Source organism: Balaenoptera physalus (genome assembly GCF_965194825.1).
Source record: "Balaenoptera physalus genome assembly, chromosome: 1".
NCBI classification, from domain to species: Eukaryota; Metazoa; Chordata; class Mammalia; order Artiodactyla; family Balaenopteridae; genus Balaenoptera; species Balaenoptera physalus.
Genome location: NC_138882.1, coordinates 47,670,960 through 47,684,906, shown reverse-complemented (window position 1 = coordinate 47,684,906; position 13,947 = coordinate 47,670,960). Strand labels below are relative to the sequence as shown.

General features: G+C 40.9%; 1 protein-coding gene across 5 annotated transcripts in view; it reads left to right on the top strand.

Moving 5' to 3' along the window:
* The window catches only part of RGL1 (ral guanine nucleotide dissociation stimulator like 1), a 281,027-nt gene that overhangs the window by 159,159 nt on the left and 107,921 nt on the right, over positions 1 to 13,947 (top strand). The window contains exon 3 of one of the 5 annotated variants that reach the window (XM_082472913.1): positions 4,803 to 4,880. The exons of the other annotated variants lie outside the window; for them this stretch is intronic. Within the exon in view, the coding sequence (XP_082329039.1) occupies positions 4,803 to 4,880 (78 nt within the window). The remainder of the gene's footprint in view (positions 1 to 4,802; positions 4,881 to 13,947) is intronic. 5 annotated transcript variants of the gene reach the window in all.

The window sequence follows — 13,947 nt, the reverse complement described above, 5'->3', positions numbered from 1 at the left end:
CGTGGGGCTAACTGACCCTCGTACTCTGAGCTGTAATTGAAAAATTAAATCTCTTGCACAAAGATGCTGAATAAGTGATTTGCTCACGTTAAGTGTTACTGACAGACACTGAATCCTCCCTGCGTGTGCTGACTCTGTACATGGAACAAAAGGAGAAGGGATCTTACACACTGACTCAAGGCGCTTGTGTAACATCGTCTATGTGCAAAGCAGCGGGGCCAAGATCAGCTGGGCCCAGGACCAGCTTTCATCCATCACACTGCTGTGGGTATCCTGGAGGGTCCTGCTGCGGCTTCTCTCCCACAGAAGTGTTTCTCAGGGAGCTAAAGTTGATTCAAGTGTTTCTTCGTGAACATTCTTTGGTTAGCATTGAAGGATTATGATATTCTTTACAAAAATGACTTTCTATCCATTGTTGACTTAGACAATCCACAAATGTCTGCTCGAGGGATAAAGCCTTGTAAAACTTTAGATGACTGGGCCACAAAGTGCTGATGGCAGCAGCTCTGATTTCAGCCCCCATCCCTAACCTGAACTCCCTATTTTGCTAAGAGTTACGGCAACAGGGTTGATGATACTCTTCTATGTGGCAGATGAAAGCTTAAAAGTTTTCCTTCCATCTCTCTGTCCCTCCAGCTCCCCATGTGGTTATGTCTCCATTAAAAGAACTAGCCCTATTCTTAGTTGAGAATATAGAGCTGTAGATTTCATCAGCCATAGTGAAGTCCACATTTATATGCAGCTCTGTCCTCCTCCTGTCACTGCATATGCTATTGTATCAGCTTGCAGTGCTTTTCTGTTCACGGATTGACTGATAAAACTACTTACCTTTCAAGTCCCAGCTCAAATGTCATCTGTTCTCTTCTACTTTCCCTGATCCCTCTTCTGGAATAATTATCCTTTTATCTGGGTCATCTTAGCACTTTAGGAAAAGCTCTATTACAGCACTTGTCACATTGTATCCTTTTTTTAAAAAAAATGTTTCTCTCTGCCCTGTTCATTTGAGAGTTTCAAGGGCAGGGGGTGGGACCATCTTTAATCAATCTTCATATTCCCATCACCTGGAACCATGTCCAAGCCATAGTCAGTACTCAGTAAGAATCTTACAAGTTGTTTGACCTAATCTCTATTATAAAACATGTGTCTTCGTGACTTTTATTTTTTTTTTTTCGCCATTTGGTAATGTTGTAAATCTCATTCTTTGAAACAAAAAGGAAAATATTGAATAAATAAGCTAAATCTAATTTGTATTTTATACTTCAACTGTTGACACAAGAAAAAAAAGGAAAAATGCTGCTTTTGCCTCATTTTTGTCATCCTTGCTTTTTTCTACACATTTCATGATCTTATGAAAATTGGTTTAACTATTATGGTGACCTCTATAGGTAGAATAACATGGTATTTAAAGTTAATCCATAAGCTTCTTGGTGACATACAGGTTTGAGTCATGGGTCAAGGATAGACCTCTGAGAACCCAATTCTGCTTTGGATTCCAAAGTTGTTTTACTTAGGGTTTTCACATATTTTATTTGGTCTCTTATCTGAGGGCTGCAATTTGCTTCAAGCTTGTATTAACCCAGTATCAAACCACTTTGGCTTTGTTCTGTAGAACACATTTTTGTAAAGGGATCTGACACCCTTTATGTTCATAACCACTAGGGTTATGCACATAATGAAGAAGCTGCTTCTCTGAGATTTTGGGGGCAGGCTTGTTGTGTACGGCACTTTCTGGGGTGTGCTTCTCTTACCAGAATTCATTGGCAAGAGGGGATTTTAAAAAAAGTGACACAAATTATACTTTATTATATAACATAATAGTATCTGTAGGCTTTTCAGTTTTCGTTAGTAAAATTCAGCTGCCTTTGCTTTCTTACCCTATCAAAGTTTCCTCTGCTATGCGGTCTTACATTCTTAACTCTTAAATTTCTACTTCAGGCAAAACGTAAAGCCTATGCTAGAAGTTTTCGGCAGTCCAGCTGTCGTTAGGTGTTTCCCGTCAGACTGTCCCAGTGTAATTGGCTCTGTCAAGGTCAAGTTTTCTGACTGCTTCTGGTCCTTCTTGCCTTTTATCCAAGCATGTTATCCTTACCCTTTTCTTTTTATAGGGATTCAATGGCATACGTGTTTGCTTTGGAAAAGAAGGAAGAACCTTTTTAAAGCAATATTATTCTTAAAAGAGTGATGCCACAACATTGTACACGATATTTTTACAAGAAGAGAAAAAAATCACCCATGATTCTACCGCAGTAGCACCGTTCTTTAAACTTTTGCTTTTTATCTTCCAATCTTCGTTCACAGGCGCACGTTTTAACATAGTTGCAATCCTGCTATTTATTCAGTTTTTTTTAATCAGCAAGATATATTTTTCAGAACAAATTCTCTAAAAGTTACTCTCTGGTTCGAATCTTATGTGCATTTGTTATATTTCTGATGTCACAGACAAAAGAATGCATTTGGACTTTGAGGAGTTTCAGAGCGATACTGCTTATTATTAGTTGACAAGCCTCATTTCTGTTCTTCTTCGTTGTGAAATCGCCTATCCTTTATCCGGGCTGTGAGCTTTTGCTAGGAGCCTGAGAGTACAGTGTGAGATGAGGTCGTGTGAGCAAATATGCAGTGCAGTTCAGCAAGGGTGGATGGCTCCCCTTCCCTCTGCTGCCGGGCACCATCGTGGGTCCTGCTGTTCTGGGGGATGTGGGACCCGAGCTCTTAGGGCTGCACTGTTCAGTAGGGTAGCTACTAGCCTCATGTGCCTATGGAGCACCTGAAATGTGGCTAGTCTGAATTGGAACGTTCTGTGCATGCAAAGTCCACGCCAGATTTCGAAGACTTCGTATGATAAAATACTGTAAAATAGCTCAGTCATTTTCTATAGCGGTCACATGTTGAAATGATAATATTTTGATATAACAGGTTAAATAAAATATATTGTCAAAATGAGTTTCACCTGTTTCTTTTTTACTTTTTTTTTTTTTTTAATGTGGCTACTAGCAACTTTAAAATATCATACTGTGACTGGCACTATCTTTCTATTGGACAGTGTTGCTCTAGGGCCTTGCCTTTCAAAATGCAGGGTATAGCTTAAGAGTGGGTTCTGAAATCAATTTAGTGGGTCAAAAAAATCAATATTTTAAAATTGGAACAGAATGAAAAAAAATATTAGAATAACATTGTTGTGAAACTTGTTTTAAATATGTGCACGTAGGTACTGAGCCATGTGTAAAAGGCATCTTTTCTTTTTACTGTGACTCATGGTTAAGAAGTTTGAAACTCACTGTTCTAGTGTGGTCCAGCTTAATCAATGCATCACCAGGAGGCCTGGTCTGCTTTGTAAGAGGAAGCAGGTTGCTACCAGCAACACCATCTAAATTTTAGGTCTGGTTGGTAGAAGCTCTTCTGGAACAATTCAACCAAACCAGACCCTGCAGGAAAGTAAACCTGAGCGTTGGTGCTCATCCTAAAAGCAGTAGCTACTCAGGGGACTCCCAGAGTGAAGGGTGGGCTAAGAATGGTTATAGTTTTGTCGACCGAAGTCTGGACACGTGTGCTCAGCACCGAAGTGTTCCTTAAGCCCAGGAGAGACTTTCTTTTATCTGATGAGTTGCTTCTTGAAGATGTCTTCAAAATTGCCTCATGGGTGGTGATTCTTTCTAAGAAGGAGAGTGGTTTCTTAAGGACCTTGGAGTCAAGCTGGGTTGGGCAAGGGTTCTCTCTGACCCTTAGATCCTCCACCCACCGTGTCCTGTTGAAATCAGAAGAGGCTGTGCTGTCATCTAGGCTCACACCAGTCCTCTTCCCTCTTGACAGAGAGAAAACATGTCCTTACAGTACGCAAGATGTAGGAGGAGTCACCAGGGCTGTGTCTTTGGCTGGGTTCTAAATAAAGGACACTTAAAGCCACAGAGAGAGGCGGAGCTAAGTCTCCAAAAATGAAGTTTATGGGGTTGCTTGGGCCTTGTATTTATTCTGACAGTTGTAAAAATTCTTTTGGGCTGACCCATTTTTCCTTTCTTAATTAAAAAAAAAAAAAATCTGGCAGGCAAGAGCGAGAAATGTAAAACATGTGACTAATGCTTCAGCTTTTGCTCCTGGAGCCAGATTCTTTAAAATTATACCTTAGACTCGCTTGATGTTTTAAAAACAATTGCCCACAAAAGCCACCAAACATTTGTTTCCGAAACTTGTAGACTTAGATGGCATTCATTTTCAGTAAAGAGTCCAAAACACAATATTTAGGAGTTATTGAACTGAAATCTTCTTTGGAGATTTTGCTCTGGTGAATCAGATTACCCTAGAAACTGGCAGAGGGCCAAGGCAGCCTTTCGCCTCTTTTGCTTGAGTATTTCCAGTCCTGTTGGTAGTTACCCAGAATCTTTGAGGGAGTTAGACGAAATGATCTCCAAGATCCCTTGTAGATGGAAAGTACTATGATGTTGGTGATGTACTGGATTGGCAAGCAGGAGCTGTGTCTATGTTGACCTCTTCTTGTTCTGTACCCATCACAAATAATTCACTCCTTCTTTCATTCATTCACTTATTCATTCAAATGTGACCCCTATTATGTGCCCAATACTGTTCTTGGTCTCTGTAGGCAGCTCATGGAATTTTTGAGCACTTTTATTACAGTGGATTTGAGGGCCTCCAAAGTTCAGCTCCAGTCTCTCCCTCTCTAGTGTTACTTCCTGTGTCTCACTTTTACATATTCCACGCTTTAACCTAACTACGCTACTTTCCTGTCCCAGGGTCCTTTTTCCCCGACTGTTGCCTCTGTCTGAAATGTCCCCCTTCCCCCTAATCTCCTGTGCAAATCCCAGCCATCAAACAAATTCCAGCTCACATGCCATTTCTTTCACAAATCCACTTCGGTTTCCCAAGTGGTGGTAAATTATCCTTTTCTGAGCTCTGTAGCACTTTGTACTTCTCTTGTGATTCACATGTAATCGTATTAGGTTGAACTGTATGAGATTGCCATATTAGTATGTTAAAAATGGTTGAATATTGGCAATTTTATATTGTTCTTTTTAATATTAGGAGTGTTCATGTATGGAACTTAAATTAGGTCTCTTTACACATGTACTACACTCATGACTCATGTTTACCTAAGATTCCTTGGTCTTTTTAATTTTTGTAATATTAATTGTTATGAAACGAAGTCTCATTTAGCCTGTACTTGGAGAGTTGATTTTAAAAAGATCTAATTGTAGAAAATATTTATTTTTATTAAATCTAATTTTATTAGTCTTAGCTAATATTCCCGGTTTTAAAAAAAGTCTTCTAAAATTCTGATTCCGTAAGTCAGCGTACCAGATATAACTTTCAATTCGGTTTAATAAGGTTCTATATAATTGTCTGCTTCATTTGTTAAAATGATTTAATCAACATGGCCAAAGACAAAACTCTTTGTTATATTACTAGAGACGTTCCCTGCTCCTAGCCGTACTCACTAGTCGACATTGCTTCACCATTCAGCATTCCCTGACTACAGCGAGTCCCCTACATACGAATGAGTTCAGTTCGGAGAGCACGTTCGTAAGTCCAGTTTGTTCATAAGTCCAACAAAGTTAGCCTGGGTACCCAACTATCACAATTGGTTATGTACCGCTGCTTTTATGCTTGCTTCCAGACATCCTGGGCTTGAAATAAAGGTACTGTACTACTATGCTCTCTACAGTAATGTACAGTAAAGTACACAAAAGTACAGCCACTTGTAGAGGATGCACACAAGTGACAATGTACACCAGCCACGTGAACTAACTTACATGATTGGATGTTCACATCTTTGAAAGCTCGCAACTTGAAGGTTCATACGTAGGGGACTTACTGTATTTGACTGGAATACAACTCTACAACCGTTCAACCCCTAGGACTCCGTCAGATCCATAAAGATAAAGAAGATGTGGCACATATATACAATGGAATATTACTCAGCCATAAAGAGAAACGGAATTGAGTTATTTGTAGTGAGGTGGAGGGACCTAGAGTCTGTCATACAGAGTGAAGTAAGTCAGAGGGAGAAAAATAAATACCGTATGCTAACACGTATATATGGAATCTAAAAAAAAGGTTATAAAGAACCTAGGGGCAGGACAGGAATAAAGACGCAGACCTACTAGAGAATGGACTTGAGGACATGGGGAGGGGGAAGGGTAAGCTGGGATGAAGTGAGAGAGTGGCATGGACATATATACACTACCAAATGTAAAACCAATAGCTAGTGGGAAGCAGCCGCATAGCACAGGGAGATCAGCTCGGTGCTTTGTGACCACCTAGAGGGGTGGGATAGGGAGGGTGGGAGGGAGGGAGACACAAGACGGAAGAGATATGGGGATATATGTATGTGTATAGCTGATTCACTTTGTTATAAAGCAGAAACTAACACACCATTGTAAAGCAATTATACTCCAATAAAGATGTTTAAAAAAAAAAGATCTAAGGAGAGAGTTGGTGGAATGGTTTTTTTGAATGTGTGAGACATCTGTCATGTCTGTAGTACTCCTTTTTTCTTGTCTGGGGTCAGAATAGGATGGAAAGTCAGTTTGATCTGATGTTGTTTTTCTTGGTGATTTCATGTTAGCCCCAAGTGTTCACTGCTTACAAACCATCTAGGTTATTGGCAGAAGCGGTTTGTAGGCAAATCAGTCCGTTGTTTCCAGTCCACCTTAAATTCCTCTCTGAAAATCGCTGTTTCCTTGTTACCAGGCTTCAGACACTTGTATGATTTTCCGCTTCTGTGAAGATTCCATTCATCAATATTATGATCACATCTTCTGGTTCTTTCAGTGCCCTTCAGGCTATTTATCTGGCTCCAGAGACAAGAAGTCACTTAAAGGGCTAAGAGCTTTCTTAATCTTGCCTTCTCTATCTTGGGCTCTAGTTTCCTCTTCATCATGCTGGTCCTGCCCTTTTTCCAGTTTGAAGATCATTTTCCTTGATAGTGAAGATAGAAGCTTAAGGGGAGTGAAGTAGTTCTCTTTTCTCTCTTATCAGTTAACATTACCCCACCTATCAGCAATGAGCTGCTCCCTTCCTCATTTTGCTCCTAATGTAGCTGAAGAGAGCTCTTTAACTTGACCTTCACATATTCATAAGACTCAGTTCCTTATGACTGTTAACTTCCATGTTACCATGCTTTTAGACCCAAAGTATATAGCCTTAATTATGGGGCCTTCTTCCTGTCTCTAATAACTTGGGAGGGCTTCCCTGGTGGCGCAGTGGTTAAGAATCTGCCTGCCAATGCAGGAGACACAGGTTCGAGCCCCGGTCCAGGAAGATCCCAGATGCCACGGAGCAGCTAAGCCCGTGCGCCACAACTACTGAGCTTGCGCTCTAGAGCCCATGAGCCACAACTACTGAGCCCGCGTGCCACAGCTACTGAAGCCCTCGCACTTAGAGCCCGTGCCCTGCAATAAGACAAGCCACTGCAATGAGAAGCCCGCGCACCGCAACGAAGAGTAGCCCCTGCTCGCCACAACTAGAGAAAGCCTGCACGCAGCAACGAAGACCCAACGCAGCCAAAAATAAACAAATAAAAAATAAATAAATTTAAAAAATAGTTTGGGAAACCTGTACAACCTCCTTGATTTCTTAAAACGTTTATTTCGTATTTGGAATATTTGTCCTACCTTTCTTGAATCCTCTTCGCTGTAACAGAAGGTTTATGCTAATTTTATTTTTTATTTTATTTTTAAAATTTTTTATTGGAGTACAGTTGATTTACAGTGTTGTGTTACTTTCTGCTGTACAGCAAAGTGAAGCAGTTATACATACACATATATCCACTCTTTTTTAGATTCTTTTCCCATATAGGTCATTACAGAGTACTGAGTAGAGTTCCTTGTGCTATACAGTAGGTCCTTATTAGTTATCTATTTTATGTATAGTAGTGTGACTATGTTAATCCCAATCTCCCAATTTATCCCTAAAAAACAGTGTTTTCCTAACGTTTGGGATTCTGTCTGACACCTGTAGGAGAACATAATCACTTTCTCCCAAGGTTCCTATAAATCCTGCAGCAGTAACTCTTTGTTAGTGATCACAGTTACGTCTTCAAATTATTGTTTTCATTCCCTCCTATCAGCAGAGCAGATAGAAACCTAGAAGAAAGCATCAGCAGCTGTTTCCCTGGTGACCACAGTGAGTAGGAGGAGTCGAAGATGAAGTCTAAGATTTTTGGGGTCGTTGAGCTGAGAGAATAGTGAGGCCATTGGCAGAAGTGGGATTTTGGGAAGAAGAGCTTCTTTGTGGTGCTGATGGGATGGAGGTGCCATGACCATTTTAATTTTAGACATAGCACGCTGGAGAAGTTTTCCAGTTAGAAGAGGTTTGGGATTAGAGGAGTACATTTGGGTATCACTCCCTCAGCGGCGAATGAAGCAGTAAGAATGGACGATACGGAAAATAGAACAAGGGTGAGGGCCTTGGGTAATGTCATATTCAGGAGGCAAGAAGGCAGGGAACAGCTGGTCTAGGAGTCAGGAGAAGTGTCGTTGGAGAGGTAAGGGGGAGAAGCAGGCTAGTTCATTAGCGCAGAGGACGGGGGCGCCGAAGTTAGAGGCTTACCCACTCTAGAAAACCAGCAGAGTAACACTCTCTCAGTTTTGGTTATTTCAACTTTCCAGAGCATACTTAAAAACTGAGAGTTATTGAAAAAACTCTCTGAGTAGCCCAAATAGCTCTCACCCCGTAGGAAAGGCCATCATTCTTAATGTATACCACGTGAATTCCTAATACATAACAAAGTTGGTTATTTATGTATAGTCATAATAAGGTTTTTGGTTTACAGTTGAGTGGATATGGCAAATTTGAAGAGAGTGGGGCTTTTAGAGGTAGACATGCTCATAATAACAGACATGGACCATCCAGTGGAAGGCTGCGTTCATATGTCACTGTCTCAGTGAGGCCTACTTTTAGCCACTCATTTAAATTGCAGCCCTCCCCCACCCTGGAACTCACCCACCTCCATTTCAGCTTCACCCGCCTTGCCACTTAACTACTGTGTGTAAGGTACTGTTTTTGTTTTGTAATTGACAGACAGATTGATTGCCTCTCTCCTGCATTAGAAGGTAAGTTCCAAGAGGACATGGGTTTTGGTCCTTTTTTCCCCCCTGCTGTCTTCCCAGAGTCTAGAACAGTACCTCGCAGGCAGAAGACGCAATGAATATTTATTTGTTGAATAAATGGATGTGAGAAAGTGATGATGATTAGATAGCAGGCATTGAACTATATGGGATCATTTAGCTTTGGACTAAGCACTGCTCTCTGTCAGTGTCTCTGGGGGACACATGTACAATCCCTTGTAGCACTGATGGCTCATGGAGCTCTGAATGAAAGTTTAAATCATGCTCAGGATATTCTACTTCTGAAGGCAGAAGAACAGAGACGTTTCCATCGAATTAATAAAACTTTTAGAATGTTGCTGTTTAAAAGGTTACTCACTGAGAAAACAGCTCTTTCTAGGTTGGACATTAAATTTCCCCATGAAGGATCACTGTTACGTGATTTAAATTGTGCTGGTTTGTTAAAAATTCGATTTTTTCCTTGGCCTCGTTCGCACCCTGAACAACTTCCTTCCAGAGCTACTGGAAGGAAATGTTAAAGGTACTGCCTCCTTCTTTCCCAGTCTCAGAGACCTTTGACCAGAAGGTGTGGAATTAGTTAGATGCTGGGGCTACAGAGAAGTATGTGGTGGCTAAACTTACAAATGACTAAATTAGAAGCTCTCACTGGTTTTGCCTTCCCACCGACTACTGCTTTCTTATATGACATCTTGTGCCTCTCATGCCTTTTTGACAAAATGAATCAATACAGTTGGCCCCCTGTATCCACGGGTTCCCCATCTGCAGATGCAACTGTGGCTAGGAAATACTCGGGGAAAAAAAACTTCAGAAAGTTCCAAAAAACAAAACTTGAATTTGCCGCTTCTGCAACTATCTACATAGCATTTACATTGTTATTACAACTATTTAAATAGTATTTACTTTGTATTAACTATTATATGTAATCTAGAGATGATTTAAAGTATATGGGGATGTGTGTGGGTTGTGTGACAATACTACACCATCTTATGTAAGGGACTTGAGCATCCGTGGACTTTGTCATTCTCAAGGGTCCTGGAACCAATCACCTGTGGATAGCTACTGAGGGACGACTTTATGTGCTTCCAACTAAGTGCTAGGTGTCTGTCAGATTACATAAGTATATTTGAAAAATGCTACATTTCTCCCCAGTTAGAGCTACAAAGCATAGCTCTTCAGTTCAGTTCCAGCCTGGCCACCTTCTACCTCTTCCGGGACAGTTACCTTCTACTCCCTACAGAAACATTTTTTTTCTTATTCCCCTCTTTCATGGTTTACTTTGGACACAACAGCTGTGTACACGATTTCCCTGGCTCAGTATAATTTAAGTTTTTTAACCTTACAAGTTATAGAAGTGACTGAGGAGAGCTTTTTCATGTGATGGGAAAGTCCCCCCACTTTAATTAGAGTGCCCAGGCAGTATGGAGTTATGTAACAGGTATTCATGCAGCTCCGTTCGTTACATAACGTAATGGTCGCTCACAACCAGATACTTAAATCCATCTCACATTCAGAACCATTGTGCCCACTTGCAGAGACAGTGCTTTCTTTGTTTGCACCAAATAAGCAGCTAGTGATTATTAGCTTAGCTATTAAGTTAAATCACATTCCTGGAAAGGGAAATGTTGCAGCTTTTTTTTTCTCTTTTAAATGGGAGAGGAGAATGCATTTTTGAAAATCCAGACATACAATTACTACTGGCAACATGACCATTACACCTGTTTGACAAGAGAAGTTTATGTTTTGTTTGATTAAGACAGTTATAATTTCCCAGAGCCCCGTGACCTCTGTCGTGTTAATACGAAATCTAAATATTTATGTTGAAGTAGTTTTGGTGACTTGGAACAGCTATGTCGTAATTTGCCTACGGTGGCGTCTTTTCCCTCCCAGTACCCCGTAGAGGGAATCTTGACTTGCTGTTGCGTATAGGACCTGAGAGTTGGTGATTCCTTCACAGAACCTGACGTGGAGTCAGTCGGGTCTCACTATTTGACGTGTGTGGCATGAGGGGCAGAGGGCCGTACATGGGGGACCTTGCATGAGCAACTGGGGGTCCGACCTGCTGGAGCCACGTGGCACCGCTCCTTGAACGTGGCTTTGGAGTCTGAAGGGTCCGGGCTGGACTCTGGCCTCTGTCAATTTCTAGGAATGTGACTGGGTCAGTTACTTAGCCCCTTGAGCCTTCAGTGTCCTCATCTATAAATTGGGATTATTGTGAGAATCAAATGAGATTGTGTATATACAAGAGCTTTGAATATTAGGGCCACACAAACTCAAGATAACATTATTCCCAATCTGAACTTTTCTAGTCAGAAATGGACTTGTATAGTAACACTGATTAATTTATGCGTTCATTTACTCTGATCTGCTCCTGTCAGGAGCAAGTCAAAGTAAGTGTATGCTTCTGCTCTGAATAAAACTAATATCAGTTGATGACTATGGAGAAAGAATAAAATTGGTCCCTTGCTCTACAGGTAAGGGAGAAAGGGAGCTGGAGAGGAGAGTGGTACCACCAAACTTTTAGAAGAGGGAACTCATGCCCAAGTAAAAGCAGATGATTTTACTTCAATCCTGGTTTATTTCATTTGATGATCATTGGAATTCCTCTGGCATTTTTACTGTGCTTCTTAATCATTAATGTTTATTATAATAATCTAGGACTAACTGCTGATTTCCCAGTTACAGGGACCTGCATTTTGTAGGTTGGAGGTTGGGTCCATGAATCTGCTTTTGACAAGTACCTCAGGTGATTCTGACGCAAGTAGGTCATGGTCCACATTTTGAGAAACCTTTGCATTCTTTAGTAGTCTTTTAATTGAATCCTTTCTTATATCCTTCAGTTCATTCTTCTTGTAGATCCATGTTATATTTGATCATGGTATACCTCCCTGCTTAAAATCTTTTAATGGTTTCCTATTGATATTAAGTTTAAGATCAAAATTCTTCTCCTGGCTAAGCTTGTCTCCTGCCGCCCTACCTACCCTGGCTCTCTCTCCTTTGGCCACGTCAGCTTCCCTTTATCCTCCAGGATGCCAGGTTTCTTTCCTCCTTCAGGGCATTTGCATGCAGTTCCTTCACCCGAAATGTTCTCTCTCTCAACCTTTGCCTGGTGAACACCTGCTGATTATTCTGATCTCTGTTTCCTCGGTGAAACTTTCTCTGATCACCAGGACACAGTCTGATCCCTTTACCTTATGTTCTTTTAGCACCTTTTTATGGAGAGCTGTGATCTCTCTTGGCATTAGATAGTTAATTGTTAAATTATCTGTTTAGTATTTGTCTCCTCTGCTTCAATGTTGGCTTCATGCAGATAGAGACCATGTCTGTGTTCACTTCTGTATCTGCAGTGTCTTATAATATAGCAACTTAAGCATAGTAAAAGCTCACTAAATATTTCGGAATAAATGAATGAATGAAAGTAGGATTTGTGGTAAAGCTGCAGTCCTCTAGACCTGCACTGAAGAGGGTTTAATGCCTAGGATAGCAAGTTAGCCTTGTTATAAGGTGGAAAGCACCCTTACTTAGCATTCTAGAATGCGACGTTAGAGCACTTATTTGTTTCAGTAATACAGACTTACTGTAAATTCAGGGACCTCAAACAGTGTTCTTAGTGTTCAAGGCTTAGAACCTGGCACAGAAGAAAGGGGACATTAAAAGGCTTCAAATAAACTCCTTACTTACTTTATACCATGTCTTTCATGCAGAAAGTATTGGAAGCCTCTTGGTAGTCCAACACCTCATAAGTAAACTTGTAGTGTATTTACATGTACATTATGTAGCTGGTTGATTAGCTTGTGTATTCATTTCCTCAGATACTCCCAGTTGGAGCTGCAAGAAGTCAAAACAAGAGCATATTCCCACTCTTTGTTTTCAAAGCAGGCAATTGGTTCAGTGGCATTTACATCTGACAGAACAGTGAGGACAGTGTCAGCCTCAGAGAACGAGAGATCCTTGTGATGTGTAGTTTGATTCAGTGACTCGATCTTGATGGGAAAAGAATTCTGGAGAAAAAAACACCCATGACTTCAGTAATTTTTATAATCATGATAACCAAGTATGGAATTAATGGAGACTCAAAAAAAGCTCCGAATAGTCATTTTGAGAACTCACTGTAGTTCTCAACTGCTGTGAAGAGATAGAAACAGTTAACTTTGTTTACCTAAGATTTTTTAGTTCCGAGGAGAGTTTGGCATTCTTCAATACATCTTTGGGGTATAATCAGCCTTTCATTCAGATTTTTAAATGATTTGCCATTTAATTACAACATTAATTTGTTTTTCACTCATTACAACAAACATTTACTGAGCACTTGCTGTGTGTTAGACATTATTCTATACCCCAGGGATATAGTAGTGAACAAGATAGATTAGAGCTCTGCTGTTGCAGAATTTACAGACAGCAAACATGCAAACAAGTCAGGGCTATAAGGCAGTTAACCTAGATAACATGATCTGGCCTGGCCGGGGAAGATGGGTAGTGGGACACTGGAGGGATGGTCCAGGTGGTGTATCTGAGGAGATACCACTTGATCAAAAGCAGTGAATGAGGGGAAGGACCCACCAGGAGAAAATCAGGCTGAGCAAGCGTGTTAGGCAGAAGGAACAAACGCAAAAAAATCCTTAGGTGCGAATGAGTTTGCTGTGTTTGAAGAACCGAAAGAAGACTGGTATGGCTGGGGCTTAGAGAGAGAGGGAGATGATTTTGATGGTGACGCCAAGGAGGTAGGCAGGAAGGGCCTGTGGGCCATGGTAGAGTCTGCATATTATTCCAAGTGTCATGGGAAGCCAGCGAGAGGCTTTAAGCAGGGGAGTGACATGATCTGATTTGTGTCTTTAAAAGATTACTAGGGATGGCATAAGAACAAGTTGAAAGG